The 15,366-nt window shown below is 40.8% G+C and overlaps 1 protein-coding gene across 1 annotated transcript; it reads left to right on the forward strand.

Moving 5' to 3' along the window:
* The first annotated feature begins 3,829 nt into the window (after positions 1 to 3,829).
* On the forward strand, positions 3,830 to 11,083 carry LOC142402025 (von Willebrand factor A domain-containing protein 7-like). Its single transcript, XM_075487477.1, has 17 exons — positions 3,830 to 3,918; positions 4,094 to 4,114; positions 4,709 to 4,896; positions 5,024 to 5,296; positions 5,954 to 6,047; positions 6,226 to 6,318; positions 6,963 to 7,149; positions 7,254 to 7,429; positions 7,721 to 7,833; positions 7,928 to 8,044; positions 8,568 to 8,777; positions 8,887 to 9,019; positions 9,165 to 9,314; positions 9,517 to 9,609; positions 9,692 to 9,969; positions 10,051 to 10,344; positions 10,439 to 11,083. Exons 3-17 carry the CDS (start codon positions 4,720 to 4,722, stop codon positions 10,871 to 10,873), a joined length of 2,823 nt encoding a protein of 940 aa, XP_075343592.1. The 5' UTR covers positions 3,830 to 3,918; positions 4,094 to 4,114; positions 4,709 to 4,719; the 3' UTR covers positions 10,874 to 11,083.
* The last annotated feature ends 4,283 nt before the right edge of the window (positions 11,084 to 15,366 follow it).

Genomic DNA, 15,366 nt, shown 5'->3' on the forward strand with positions numbered 1-15,366 from the left:
TCAGAGAGTATCTCAGAAGTAAAACTGGACAGAGGTTTAGCAATCCGGACTGTTATCAGCACTTAGTTTAAAAGTGTGCATGTGCTCTGTATTACTGCCTATGGAAATTTCAACCTGCACACCTGGAAAAACACCATCTGTCAAGCTCGCAGATCATAGACATTTTCTGGACTCAATTAATTTCCTTTTTCATTTTGTTAACTATTGTGTCATCCTTATTTCACTTCCTGTTAAGTTTCCCACCAGTATTGGGACGGTCGGTGGCGTAGTGGGTTGAGCAGGCGCCCCATGTACAGAGGCTACAGTCCTCGCTGCAGCTGGCCCCAGTTCAAGTCCCACACCGGGTGGCCCTTTGCTGCATGTCTTCCCCCTCTCTCTGCTCCTTGCTTCCTGTCTCTCTGCCCTATGGTGTGCTTCCCGGGTTCTCTGCTCCTTGGGGGGAGTTGGTGGCCTGGGTCTGGGGGCCCTCTCGGCCTGCTTCTGATTGCTGGGGGGGATTGTGACACTATGCACTGATATTTAAGCGGGACCATCTATGTGTATTGCATGTTCATGCACACTCACACACACACACACACATTCATTAGCCCAGCTGCATGCTCACTCAGCAGTTGTTGTGCTGTCCTGTGGTTTAAGGTCACCTGTGTATCATATGAGATTGCTGCTGCTTGTGTTTTTTTCTTTGTGTGTGTGTTTGTTCTCTGCTTGTCTGCTTACAGGTGCTCCTGGTGCTTCCAAGGTTGGATTCCCCACAAAAGCCGTGAATCGTCTTCAGTTTGTTTTTACAGGTGTGGCAGTTGGTTGTCGGATTTTTCATTGTTTTTTTTTTGTCTCTTCATGTTTCTGTTCTTTTTTTCTCTCCTTCGCTTTCCCTCACAGGACAAGAAAAAAAAAAAAAAAAAAAAAAAGTTGGATATGAGCAATACATTTAGAGGGAGAAATGAATGCCCAGGGAGGATAACTGTGACTATAAGCAGTGGAGTAAAATCTACCAGGGTTAGGACCTCACCTCACCTCACCAGCAACGCAACCCACAAACAAAAACAAACGTAAGAAAGAAGTGTTAGAAACAAAAGGAAATATCCAAACACCGCTTTTTGGGGCCACAAAAGACAGGTGAGAATCTGGCGCCAACTCTCCAAAGTCTAAGCGATCTTAATCAAGCTCACTCCTGGAACACTTGTACAAAAACTCAAAACTCTTACCACCTTGTATCACAACAATGTGCACTTGCTTAGGGAACAAAGACCAAACTTACGTACTAAAAAAAAAAAAGAACTAGGACAAAACAAAGCAGAACAAAACAGCAGTTGCAATATGGCTGATGTCATTCCAGTGATTACAAAGGACAGCTGTAAGAACCGGCACACGTCCGATTCTTAACAGAAAGCTGGAATCCCATGAAAAAAAAATAAAAAATTCTTATGCCATGCAATTAAGCACAAGGCACCGGAGGATCGAGCAGTGTGAAGACAGCTCGCTGGTCTTGCTTATATCAGTGCCAGCAAATTAGAATGCAGGAACTGGAACGGAATTACTTGAATGTAGTAGTTGGAAAGTTGTTGCCCCATCTGCGAACTGGTAAATGGTGAGAATTGGAGAGTTTACCAGCCGTCTCCCTGGTGGACTTCCTTACCATGCCAGGACAAGGGCTGGCATTAGTGGATGCCTCAGGTAATGCTGTAGCAGAAGCTGAGGAGTGAAGAGTGGGACTTGTTTTCTGTTGGGGCATTGACTGTGACTGACTGACACTGGTATGCATCTGTTTACCACCCACAAGCCATATTTATCTATGTTAAAGCTTGGCAAAATGAAGTTGGTTTGGCTGCATGGGAAGGATGCCTTAAGGCAGGTGCAGGATTAAGCGTTGGTCAATGCACATGACGTACCTCTATCAACCTGTATAATGGAGCTACCCCTTACACTTGTCCTTCTTGCTCAGGTGGTTTAGATACCTGGAACACATCTGGGGCCCACCCATCCTGAATTTTGATGGACCTGCTGACCTGCTGGCAACACTTCCTCAGCCTGTTTGGATCTCACTCACATTGAGATAGATGGCTGAAAGAGACAAGCAGTCTATAACAGTGCTAACAGCTAATCAAAATGCACTAAACAAAACTTGAACTTTCAATTTTTTATTTTGATGTCAGTTCAGTATGACATCTGACATTCAGTTGTTAGCACTGGTGTTAGGGTTGTCCCAGGGCCGGCCCAAGCCTTTATGGGGCCTTAAGCAGAATTTCATTTAGGGCCCCCCTACCATCACCTCAGCTCCAGATGCCTCATTATTCCATAGGCTACACTGTTATGTGTGTAACGGACTCACAATCATTAGCATTATTTGTAATCCTCTTACATTATACAGGTGTCATTCTTGTTTTTAACCTTAAAGGGATAGCAAACTCATAAATATGGTTTAATTAACTTCTACATAAAGAGTGATGTATAAGTATGGCTCATTAATCTAACTATTTGAAAGTAACATCAGCAGGCTGGAGACTGCATTTATAGTAAACACGTTAAATAGTTTAATTTCTTTCAGATGTGCAATGGTGTGTAAAATGTTCAAAATACAAAATAGAATCAAATGACATTCACATTATCTTACAGAAAAATAAAGTTGTAATCACAGTTAAATTCAAAATTGCTCTCGGGGCCCCCTGGTGGCGTGGGGGCCCTAAGCGATCGCATAGTTGGCGTATGCCTTGGGCCGGCTCTGGGTTGTCCTCAACCATAAGTCATTTGCTCAGCTGTAATGTTTCTACTTGGGCTATGTTTATGTATTTGGCAGACGCTCTTATCCTAAGCAACTTGTTTTACTTGTTATAAGTCACGGTTGGTCAAAATAAATGATAAACAAAACATCGAAATGAGGGTATCAAAACATTGCTGTCATGCAGTTTCGGTTATAAGTGCCTCCTGAGACATTAGCACAGCAAAAAAAGATCTGTATTTTATTTCTGATAACACAAAGGTTAAACATATGTTTGCATCCTTGGGCTGAACCTCAGTGGTACCCGAGTGGATCAGTGGATCAGATCACTACCAGGAAGTGGTATGTACATTTTAGAAAACTTCAATTGGACCCAAATCAAAATAGATTTTTTTTTTTTAAATATTATTGTAATTACTGAAGCATATGTAAAGTGTAGAGATTACCGTGTTTTCACGTCTTTCTCATTAGGACTAACTTTTGTATGTCGGGTTAAAGAGAGGCCTCACTAATGGAGAGCAGAAAAGTTTTCTCAAGTTCACCGGATAATAATTGTGACAATCTTTTGATGGCTTGTTGAAACATAATGACAAAGATGAGATCAATTGTATGATCAAATGCCAAAAATTAATTTTATGAGACAAAAGAAATAGGAAAAAAAATAAAGACAGTCTTTGTCAACATTTAAAAATATTCCCCCCTTAATTGCAAATTTTCTGACCATTACAGATACATTTTAGATCTTCCAAAATAATGGGACATTCTTAAGAAAATGTTATCTATACGAAGTAAATCTTTCAATTTATGATTAAGACATAATGTCTTTTTTTCTGTGTGCAAGAAAATACAGCATTTCCTTTATGATAACTTTTAAGTATAACTTGACAAAGCAGCCTTTGAAACTGCGTTATTTTACCAAAAATGCAATTAAAGTTAATAGCGTCAAATGAATGCATATAGCTTTTATTGTGACATTTAATAACATGGCTTGTTTTTAGACTAGGGAACAATGCATTTTTGGCGCGATGTTCAGGCTCCTTTGGTTTTCCACACATTCAAATCACAAGTGTTATGATAACAGTCCATGGGAAACAAGTTGAGCGCCGTTAAAACTCCTCCCGACCCCACTGGCATTACAAATAGAAAGTGTTCCATGAAACAACAACACTGAGGAGAGGACAGGGCAGAGACCAAAGGTGCAGGTACTCGTTTTTTTCATGTAGAGATTTTAAATCTGAACATTTTAGTTTTACATGTGGACACTGTTTATCACTGTTTATTTATTATCACTGTGTTATACTGTTATGTACATATTGTTGAACTATGAATCTAAAATGAATATTAATGAATGATGTTTGTGCTTTCTGCTCCTTTCAGCCGAGTCTTTGGGTGGTACAGGTATGCCATGTTTTAAATCCCAAACCAAATTAATAAAATTCAAAGATACATCCTCATAATAATCTAGAAATTCAAAATTTTTTTAATCTATTAATTTAGTGTCACAAAACAATACTTTAATACAATATACTAAATTCACTTTTCCTGTTAAAACAAATATTGTGGGGTTATGGAATACATTTAACTTGAAATTGATCAAAAATTATTTAGGCTTTCACTTTCTAAACTCCAGCAGCATTGATATTTTACACATATGTAATCTGTTCAAGTGAAGGCATTACTCGTTTCAGTCAGCTAACGCCAAACCACGTTCTGTATATACAACAACAGCCTGGCTGCGCAGTAAAACAGCCTAAACTGGTCTAAACTGGTCAGGAAGTGCAGACATGTGACCCACAGTGAAATTCAACAGTTATCCTTAGTTCACAAACATGGCATAGGGATTTGTTCAAAGAGGATGGGGGTCCAATATTGTGACGTTATGGTTTTTATTGATTTTTTACACAGCGAACCAACTCTTGTCGAAACATGTTTGTATTTAAAAAAATAAGAGGTTTTATTCTTCAGTTTGTTCTCCCTCACTCTCTGTGACAGGTCATTCAGTGATGCCTGGGTTGGCTTTGCTGGCTCTCCTGCTTCTGCAGACCATAGTTCGTGTCTTTAGTATATCAAATGGAGACTCTTTGAATCATCAAGTTATCACTGAGAGAGCCATATTAAATGTCACGGTACAGGTGTGTCGTGCTGTGGCCCTGGCTGAGGGCAAGGACTTCACTTTCCCTGTAAGAATTACATTAACCCAATTATACTGTTTTTTTCCCTCTACATTGTAATATGAATAAATGTAATTTCTGCTGTAATATTAGACTATGTGTGTGTTTATGTGTGTGTATATATACCTGTGTGTAGCCCCAGCCTTTTACTTCTACGACAGTCGCTGCAGCATGTGAAGCCCCAAAATCAGCCACGAGTTTCCGAAAAGCCATCAACCATATCCAAAAAGAGAACAAGAGAATAGACACCCGTCGCCTATTCAGCCCACCATATCACTTTGACGATGAGCGGTTTGCAGAAGGAAAGAAGCTCATCAAAGATGGCTTAGAAGCCATAAAGGCTGCCAACAAGCGACAAGACATTTTTTCAGCAAGAGAAACTCTGGGAGGAATTCTCCACACCTTACAGGTATTTCTGACAGTTTCTTAAAGTCTCACAACACATTACCATTCTGAATAAGTGTTTCTGAAACCGTATGCAGTCTCGATCCAACAAGGATGAAACACATGGTTAATCATAACCTAATATCAAAGATGGGCCACATTTGACAACTTATCAGTTGGCTTTGCAGTTCCCTTCCATTTATGAGAAAGTTATTCAACCTTTTCCTCACCAGATTTATTTGTGAAGAAAAATATAATAGGTTAACAGTGGACACTGTTAGAAAGGGTCTAAACTTCCAAATAGCATTGAATTGCTGTTAATGTGCTGGATGGGTACAGCACAAGTATTAGCCAATTTATTTATGTGAGAAAAGTTACTGTACATATTAGCTTACTACTTGAAATGAAAATTTAAAAAAAATAAATAAGACACACTCGGTGAACACATTTTCCTCACGTCATAATGGAGCTGCTACTAAGATTTAGAAAGATTGTACTGTAATTAGTTGCTTTAAATTGACTGTGGATGTACAACTGTATTTATAGTAACTGTGAATTCTAATTAAATAATTACCCTACATGGAAGTTAACAGTTGATTTAGTCAGTTAAGCGACAGTGGTACAAAATTTTATCTAAACATTTTTTTGTCTCCCTTCCCTGTTTCCCCTTTGAAACCTGAAGGATTTCTACAGTCACAGTAACTGGGTGGAAATGGGAAACAAACTCCCAAACTCCAATCTGATCAGAGCAGGCAGAAGCATTGGAAAAATAGCAGGTAAAAAGATCAGTTGTTTGTGGTGTGTTTGGGTCAACGGGCAAAATTACCTTTCTTTCTTTCTTTCCTGTTTTTGCACATTGCCATTCTTTGCTGATCAGAAGCTAAACCACAGTGCATGCAACTGCACCTTCACTGTATAGTGACAATAAAGTTGAATGTAATGTTGATTCTGCAGACAAAACCAGAATAACATTTAAGAGGATATTCTACAGGATAAGATACTATCTTCAGGGCATTTTGCACTTGTTTCCCCCCAGAGAACCCAGAGGTAAACATTACAACACATACAATCTGACATTATATTGAATCTTTAATGTTTAAAATTAAACTGGAATGCAGGCTGATCATAAATGAGTGATTTATCAGAACCTCTAAAACATTGGACTGGCATTGTTAATGTTGTGGGTTATTCAAGGTAAACACAATAAACTTGTGCTAAAGAAAAAACTGGACCAGACTCAGTGAATAATTCCCTATAATCCCTATAAAGACCTGGTTTCAAAAGGCTCTTCTAATCCAAATCCACTGACTGGACTTTACTGCCTCATCTGACATTTCCTTCACTATTTTCCTCACACTCTGTCCACTTACACCCAACTCCCTCAACAATGAGACAACAGACTTTGCAACAAATCCTCTACATTCTACTTCCACTGGACATATCCTAACTTTCCATCCTTGCTGCCTTTCCTCCTTATTGTCTTACCAACTTTCTCCCCCTCTTGAACAAACTGAATTGCCACTCTCTTCACCTTAGACCCTCCTAAACTTACCTGCCTTCGTTTATCTTCAGTACCTGCAGCTAAGCTTCTTTAATTCAGAATTTAGTTCAGAATGTTAGCTGAACTTAGAAAGAAAATTGTGTAATAGTGGATATTTACAGTATGTAAAAATAAATTGATAAACAAACAGGAAAATGCAGCCATGGAAATAGCTTTGATAAAACACGTAAGACTGAGCCCAGAGGTGGGATCAACAAAGACAGCTTCACATCCAACCATGGACATCTCCACAATGAAGCAGCTCGTCTGGCTGTAGCTGCAACCAGTGAGCTGCTGGAGGACATTCGAGGGGCTGGCGGGGACAGACAATTTCTTCAGTATGAACGTCATTTTGCATGTTTAAGTTTTTCTAAAATAAGAGGATTAATAGAACTTAAAAAAAAGTTTATTCAATTTGTACTTTTCTCTTTTCATATCTCAGGATGATGGGAATCAACAAAGAATCAAGTAAAGCTCTTTGTTTCGTGGTCGACACAACAGGAAGTATGGGAGATGACATTGCAGCAGTAAGAGCCGTCACATCGTCTATAATCGACAGAAAAGTTGGAACAGACGATGAGCCCTCATCTTACATTCTTGTGCCTTTCAGTGATCCAGGTAAATTTATGAATGTTTCAGACTGAACTTTATGTTTTGGTCTAAAGGTCTTGTGTTCTTGTTTGTGCCCTCAATATTTAAATTTACTCTGTGTTTACCTATTGAGCAATCATAAATGGAAACAAATCAGCAAATATCAATGTGCTTTGTCAGGTGATTGTTCAAATAAAAACAAATGCATCAAAATCACAAAGTAAAAATCAGAGAGAAACAGAGAACAGAATATATATTTATACATATATATATGGATTTTTTATTTTTTATATTTTTTTGTTTTGTTTTGAATCACAGGTTTTGGGCCACTGATGAAGACTACAGACCCAAAAGTTTTCAAGAATCATATTGATTCACTGGCTCCATCTGGTGGTGGAGATGCAGCAAAATTGAGTCTCTCAGGACTTCAGGTGCTGGTTTTAGTTTACTTCATATTGGTACTATACAAGTCATGATAGGAAAAAAAGCTCAAACTAAAGTCTTCTTTCTGCCTTATCTTCGTAGTTGGCTTTGATTGGCGCGCCACCTAATTCTGAGATCTTCCTTTTTACGGATGCACCTGCTAAAGATGCCCACCTGAGAAACACAGTGATTGCTCTCATAGAACGGACCAAATCAGTGGTAAAGTACAACCTCAAATAAGGAAAAGCTAGGAAGCTAGGCAAAACACAATCATTCTTACATTTATCTCAAATTTGATGTCACTGGAGGCATTAAGAACCCAAAACATTTTTTTTCTGGTCAGCTTCATTTACTTTGATAATATAAATCTCTACCTTCACTTCAGACCTCAACACATTCCTAAACATGTCTTCAGGTGGGTAACAGAACAGGGTCACTGTCATTACATTTTCAAGTTTCAAAGGTCTCAAGAGCAGGGGATCTCCATCTTAAGTGAGATGACATTTGTTGTAATTTGGTGCTATATAAATAAAACTGAATTGAATTGAAATTGAAGTGGGTGCACATTGATGAATCGTTTTTCCATTCAATTAAGTTCAGTTCAATTGAATTAAATTTAATTTGCTTATGTTCAATTATTGAAACAGACAGCCATTAAAGACACTTATGAATTGGTTAACTTGAAACTTGGGTGTAAGCAGGCTTCATGGCTGATTTTCCTGTTTGCCTCCTCTCATTTCAGGTGAACTTCATGATTACTAATGTTTTAGGGTTTCGCCGTCGAAGACAAGCTGACAAATATCAACAACAGCAAAGCCCCCGAATGGCAAGATCAGATACCCAGCTGTACAGAGATCTGGCTCAGGCCTCTGGTGGTCAGGCTATTGAAGTCACAAAAGATCAGCTGCTGGAGGCCACCAGCATCATACAAGAGTCCTCCAGCTCCCCCCTGGTATAACTGCTCTCACTGGCTATTACATTTTTCTCCATTGTTATTAATCCATTTATTTTATTTTTTGGATTTAATGAATTTACACACAAAGCTATGTTTGATATCATAGGTGACCCTTTTGCAAGTATCCAGGAGCCCCGGAAAGGCTGAAAATTTCCCCTTCACTGTTGACGAGTCAGTCAGAAACTTGACCATTTATATCACTGGAAGATCTGTTAATTTTACACTCATCGATCCCTCAGGTGATTGTGTCTGTAATAGTTGTGGTGTGTATTAACTGATTGTTTGATCAGAAGTGATTTACTCATTGTGTGTTTTTTCTGTTTGTTTTACCAACTTTAAACCCAAATTCAGTCGGCTCATTTTATTTCTTGGCTTTTATTTTAGGCGTGCCTCAAAGTAGCACCAACACATCTGGATCATCAATCATTACCTCCCAGTCAGTAGGAAACTTTCAGACTCTGCGGCTGCAAACAAAAGCGGGAGTGTGGGAAATGAGAATGGTGTCAACAAATCCCTACAGCCTGAAGGTTGTAGGTGAGTCCCTATGGGATTACATGGTTGAATAATGAAAAAAAAATCTTATTATTAGATATTCTTTATCTTCTATATCTTAAATTACATAATATTGACAAATATGCAAATATGATCAAGGAAACGAGTAAAGTACATGCTTGGAAGCTCTTGAATAAATGGCCACCTTGGTTGATTTCTTTTTTTGCAACTTATCTATTTGCAGGTGAGAGTCCGATCGACTTCCTGTTTGACTTTTTGAAGGAGTCACAGGGTCCCTTAGGAGGGTTTGATCTTGTAGACAATCGGCCAACAGCTGGTAAAGGAAGCGCAATTTTGTGATTATATAAAGTAAGTGTTTCAGTGTCAGCATATCTGAGTGAATTTTCTTTTCTCCAAAGGTGGTAATGGTAGCCTGATGGTGACACTCACTGGGAGTGACTCTGCCACAGTGACAGAGGTCACTCTGGTTGAGTCATCAGGATCAGGGCAGGTTAATGGCAGCGTGGAGGCTCAGGGCGGAGGTGAATTCTTTGTCCGGTTTGACAGGATACCATCAGCTGAGTTTGTGATACTTGTGAAGGGACAGAACAACAACAGTGCCTCCATAGCATCCTCTGGGATCTTCCAAAGGCAGTCAACCATCAGCCTGAGAGCTTCTACTCTCACTGTTACAGCTGTAAGCAAATGCAAAAAAATTACCTTTAAGATCAATTAAACTGCATTGGTCTTATAATGGTCTTTTTCCTTCTGTTGTTAGGAGGATTCAGACATCATCTTAGAGCCAGGAACACCCCGTTCAGTTCACTTCTCTGTGATGACAAGTGGAGCAGGGGGAACCTTCACCATCCAGGCTGCCAATGACCAAGGCTTTAATTTAACCTTCCCATCCTCTGTATCCCTGGACACTGGAGGCAGTGCTAATGGTACAGTGAATCTCACAGCACCTCTTAACACTCCATCTGGTACAGGTGTCACACTGACCATTGAGGCTGAGGGTCCAGGAGCCGCAGACACCAACTATGCTGTGCTGCGACTCACCGTCCTCCCAACGGTAATGCCTCATTCGAATCCTTGATTTATGTGTCTATTTAAGAAGGGCTTAGTGGATGACACGCTCTTGTTTTTACATTTTCACTCTCTCATAGGTGACTGATTTCACCCAGCCAGAGTGTCAGCTGCTCAGCCTGCAGTCCAACTGCTCCGACAACTGCAGCCAGTCGATGTGGGAGCTCTTTGTCCAGGTTACTGATGGGGCTGAAGGGACAGGCGTCAATCGCATCAGCCTCAGAGAAGGCAACGGCATCTTGAACACCAGCATGGCAGCTGGCAGCGAGAACATTACTTTGGTGTCCTACACTGGTTCCTGCTGCTCGCCTGATGTGCAGCTGCTGGTTGTGGATGAGGTGGGTAAGGTGGGAACCTGTAGATTTTCTGTCCGCACAAATGTCTCACTAGCTGAGACCACCATCAGCCCTCCGGATCCAACAACAACAGATGTTCCATCTTTGTCTACCAGACTTGTTCAGTCTGTTCTTCTTTGCCTTGGCATCACAGTCCTGGGGTTCAGGTTATCATCTTAGATGGGGATTTACTGAATGGTAACATCTACATGCTGTTTAAATTCAGTTTGCTATTAACATGTAGATTACACTGATGTAGTCCAACGCAACAGCCCCATTGTAAACTATCTTCCACTCATCCATCCATTTTCTGTACCCGCTGAATCCGTCGGTCGGGTCGCGGGGGGGGGGGGGCTGGAGCCTATCCCAGCGGTTGTAAACTATCTCATATAAATAAAATAATTAGTTTTCTGAAGCTTAAGAAAGTCATCGGTTGTTTTGCACATGTAACAATCAAGAAGTTCCTCTTACATGTTTTTGTAAAGGAAGATGATGTATTGTTTTTATTGAATCAGTTTGAGAGACTTTTAATGCTTTAACTTTGTGCTCATATTTGAGGTTGTTGGTGCTGTAGTTGCATCATCCAGATGGGTAACAGCAGGGTATATATGTTGCTAATAACTGTTGTAAAAAACAACCTGAATCCAAGAACACCATTTTAATTGCATGTAATCATTGTATTAGTAGGGATGCAAATATGTTTTGATTCAGACATTGACCATGTGACTGTTTAAAGGGATAGTTCGGGATATTTGACATGGATCTGTATGGCATCACCATAACCAGTGTCGTGCATTCAAACTGACTTACCCCCGACAGTGTCCTGTGAGCCGAGTTCTTGTCCAGTGTTGGTCAAGGCGAAAGTAGTCCGGCTTGTTTGCTGGGGTCAAGAAATTAGCGCGTTTTTCTTCCCAAAACAGTACGTGTGCTAAAGAGTGATTTATTTCATCACAAAAACCGAAGCCGGCAAAAGTCACTCCTCGTTATCACTTGGGCCCTATACCGTCTCTCATTGTGTATCAGTGCGCACGTCATTCTGACCGCGAGCTGTGCGCACGAGTCGATTCACTTTGTTTACTGCTCGGGAAGATGTCTGACTACGAGAGCGACGAGGAACATATTGACTTCCGTTCAGAGCCAAGGGGGTATCTTTATGAACCCGTTTATACTGAGGAGGAAGTTCGCCAAATGGACTTAGATCGGGCAGAAAGAGAGAGGGTGGACAGAGAAGTGATGGAAACAGAAGCTGGAGTCACTGCTGGAGCTGCGATACCCAGGGTGGCCGACAAATCCTGGTGCACTTGTTTGAAGTGCGAAGTAATGCAGACAGAGGTGGAATGTTACTGCTGCCACGAGTGGGATTTAGTTATGCCCCAGATACAAAACCTTTCCATAGATGAGGATGTCGGCGGCCGCGGGACAGCTGCTGCCTGCATCACAAATAACGGTGACTTCCCTGCACTCCTGAATGCAGGCGTCTTGAGAACTTTTTTCCATGTTCCCAAGATCAACTGGAAGAGGCGTCCCAGACCAGCTGGACCCGATGGCCAGTTGTCTGCAGAGTAAGACAGTGTTGAGCACTGCCAAAGAACAGAAAGACTCGTGTGCACAGCTCGCGGTCAGAATGACGTGCGCACTGATACACAATGAGAGACAGTATAGGGCCCAAGTGATAACGAGGAGTGACTTTTGCCGGCTTCGGTTTTTGTGATGAAATAAATCACTCTTTAGCACACGTACTGTTTTGGGAAGAAAAACGCGCTAATTTCTTGACCCCAGCAAACAAGCCGGACTACTTTCGCCTTGACCAACACTGGACAAGAACTCGGCTCACAGGACACTGTCGGGGGTAAGTCAGTTTGAATGCACGACACTGGTTATGGTGATGCCATACAGATCCATGTCAAATATCCCAAACTATCCCTTTAAGTTCTTAACATGAAACGTGGGCGATGAGTAATTTAGATTTAGATTGTAGTATGTGTTGAATCGGATTGTTGATTTAATCATTGATTTATTTTTAATTTGAAATTATTTATCAATCTTCATCTTTATTATTCTATTAGAAATCACTGTGGTTTGATATCTGAATGATGACAATAAAAGTAGAAATAAAACAAACAAGTCCTCTGTGGTTGTTAAAGCTTTAAAAAGTGGCATTTATTGAAAAGTAGTTCAATGATGACGATGAAAGAGTATCAATATTTTTTTCTTTAAGTTTTATAATACAATAGATCACAACCTAAACGGTCTATTATATCACTTTAAATTGCTTACAGAAATGACAACAACATAAATTGTGGGGTATCTAAGGGCTTCATTTCTTTTCAATCTTTTATGACCCCAAAGGCTGTGACACTGTATGCAATGTGAATAAAAACAAAACATCAACAAATCTCATAAACCAAAATTTTATTAAGAGAAGAAAATAGAAAACATATCAAATGATGAAAGTGGTACAAAATACTGTTTCTTGAAAAGCATCTGAGAAAGTAAGCTGTACCAAAAAGAAGCAGCTTGAGGAACATGTTGATACAAACTGGTCAGTGACATGATTGGGTATAAAAAAGAGCACCCTAGAGAATATCTCAGAGAGTATCTCAGAAGTAAAACTGGACAGAGGTTTAGCAATCCGGACTGTTATCAGCACTTAGTTTAAAAGTGTGCATGTGCTCTGTATTACTGCCTATGGAAATTTCAACCTGCACACCTGGAAAAACACCATCTGTCAAGCTCGCAGATCATAGACATTTTCTGGACTCAATTAATTTCCTTTTTCATTTTGTTAACTATTGTGTCATCCTTATTTCACTTCCTGTTAAGTTTCCCACCAGTATTGGGACGGTCGGTGGCGTAGTGGGTTGAGCAGGCGCCCCATGTACAGAGGCTACAGTCCTCGCTGCAGCTGGCCCCAGTTCAAGTCCCACACCGGGTGGCCCTTTGCTGCATGTCTTCCCCCTCTCTCTGCTCCTTGCTTCCTGTCTCTCTGCCCTATGGTGTGCTTCCCGGGTTCTCTGCTCCTTGGGGGGAGTTGGTGGCCTGGGTCTGGGGGCCCTCTCGGCCTGCTTCTGATTGCTGGGGGGGATTGTGACACTATGCACTGATATTTAAGCGGGACCATCTATGTGTATTGCATGTTCATGCACACTCACACACACACACACACATTCATTAGCCCAGCTGCATGCTCACTCAGCAGTTGTTGTGCTGTCCTGTGGTTTAAGGTCACCTGTATATGAGATTGCTGCTGCTTGTGTTTTTTTCTTTGTGTCTGTGTTTGTTCTCTGCTTGTCTGCTTACAGGTGCTCCTGGTGCTTCCAAGGTTGGATTCCCCACAAAAGCCGTGAATCGTCTTCAGTTTGTTTTTACAGGTGTAGCAGCTGGTTGTCGGATTTTTCATTGTTTTTTTTTTTGTCTCTTCATGTTTCTGTTCTTTTTTTCTCTCCTTCGCTTTCCCTCTCTCTCTGTCCCCCGGTCCGGTTTGGCACTATTATCATATCATGTTAAATATTGTAACAAAAATAAATAAATAAAAATGAGGAGTGGATGGGCGTCAATGGGAGCTTTACATTCATAAAGCTTCCCTTGGCATAGCAAATGTGTTTAGCATAAACGGTATTCAGATTACAGTTCTGCTGACATAATGCTGGACAGGACAAGAAAAAAAAAAAAAAAGTTGGATATGAGCAATACATTTAGAGGGAGAAATGAATGCCCAGGGAGGATAACTGCGACTATAAGCAGTGGAGTAAAATCTACCAGGGTTAGGGCCTCACCTCACCTCACCAGCAACGCAACCCACAAACAAAAACAAACGTAAGAAAGAAGTGTTAGAAACAAAAGGAAATATCCAAACACCGCTTTTTGGGGCCACAAAAGACAGGTGAGAATCTGGCGCCAACTCTCCAAAGTCTAAGCGATCTTAATCAAGCTCACTCCTGGAACACTTGTGCAAAAACTCAAAACTCTTACCACCTTGTATCACAACAATGTGCACTTGCTTAGGGAACAAAGACCAAACTTACGTACTAAAAAAAAAAAAGAACTAGGACAAAACAAAGCAGAACAAAACAGCAGTTGCAATATGGCTGATGTCATTCCAGTGATTACAAAGGACAGCTGTAAGAACCGGCACACGTCCGATTCTTAACAGAAAGTTGGAATCCCATAAAAAAAAATAAAAAAAAAGATTCTTATGCCATGCAATTAAGCACAAGGCACCGGAGGATCGAGCAGTGTGAAGACAGCTCGCTGGTCTTGCTTATATCAGTGCCAGCAAATTAGAATGCAGGAACTGGAACGGAATTACTTGAACGTAGTAGTTGGAAAGTTGTTGCCCCATCTGCGAACTGGTAAATGGTGAGAATTGGAGAGTTTACCAGCCGTCTCCCTGGTGGACTTCCTTACCATGCCAGGACAAGGGCTGGCATTAATGGATGCTTCAGGTAATGCTGTAGCAGAAGCTGAGGAGTGAAGAGTGGGACTTGTTTTCTGTTGGGGCATTGACTGTGACTGACTGACACTGGTATGCATCTGTTTACCACCCACAAGCCATATTTATCTATATTAAAGCTTGGCAAAATGCAGTTGGTTTGGCTGCATGGGAAGGATGCCTTAAGGCAGGTGCAGGATTAAGCGTTGGTCAATGCACATGACGTACCTCTATCAACCTG

Source organism: Odontesthes bonariensis, chromosome 16 (assembly GCF_027942865.1).
Source record: "Odontesthes bonariensis isolate fOdoBon6 chromosome 16, fOdoBon6.hap1, whole genome shotgun sequence".
NCBI lineage: Eukaryota > Metazoa > Chordata > Actinopteri > Atheriniformes > Atherinopsidae > Odontesthes > Odontesthes bonariensis.

What these genes read in the sequence shown, in the direction of transcription:
- LOC142402025 (XM_075487477.1), top strand. Translation starts at nt 4,720, where the DNA reads ATGCCTGGGTTGGCTTTGCTGGCTCTCCTGCTTCTGCAGACCATAGTT. An exon ending in AAGCATTGGAAAAATAGCAG is followed by an intron (nt 6,048 to 6,225) that starts GTAAAAAGATCA and finishes TTGATTCTGCAG; the next exon opens with ACAAAACCAGAATAACATTT. An exon ending in TGAGTCTCTCAGGACTTCAG is followed by an intron (nt 7,834 to 7,927) that starts GTGCTGGTTTTA and finishes TTATCTTCGTAG; the next exon opens with TTGGCTTTGATTGGCGCGCC.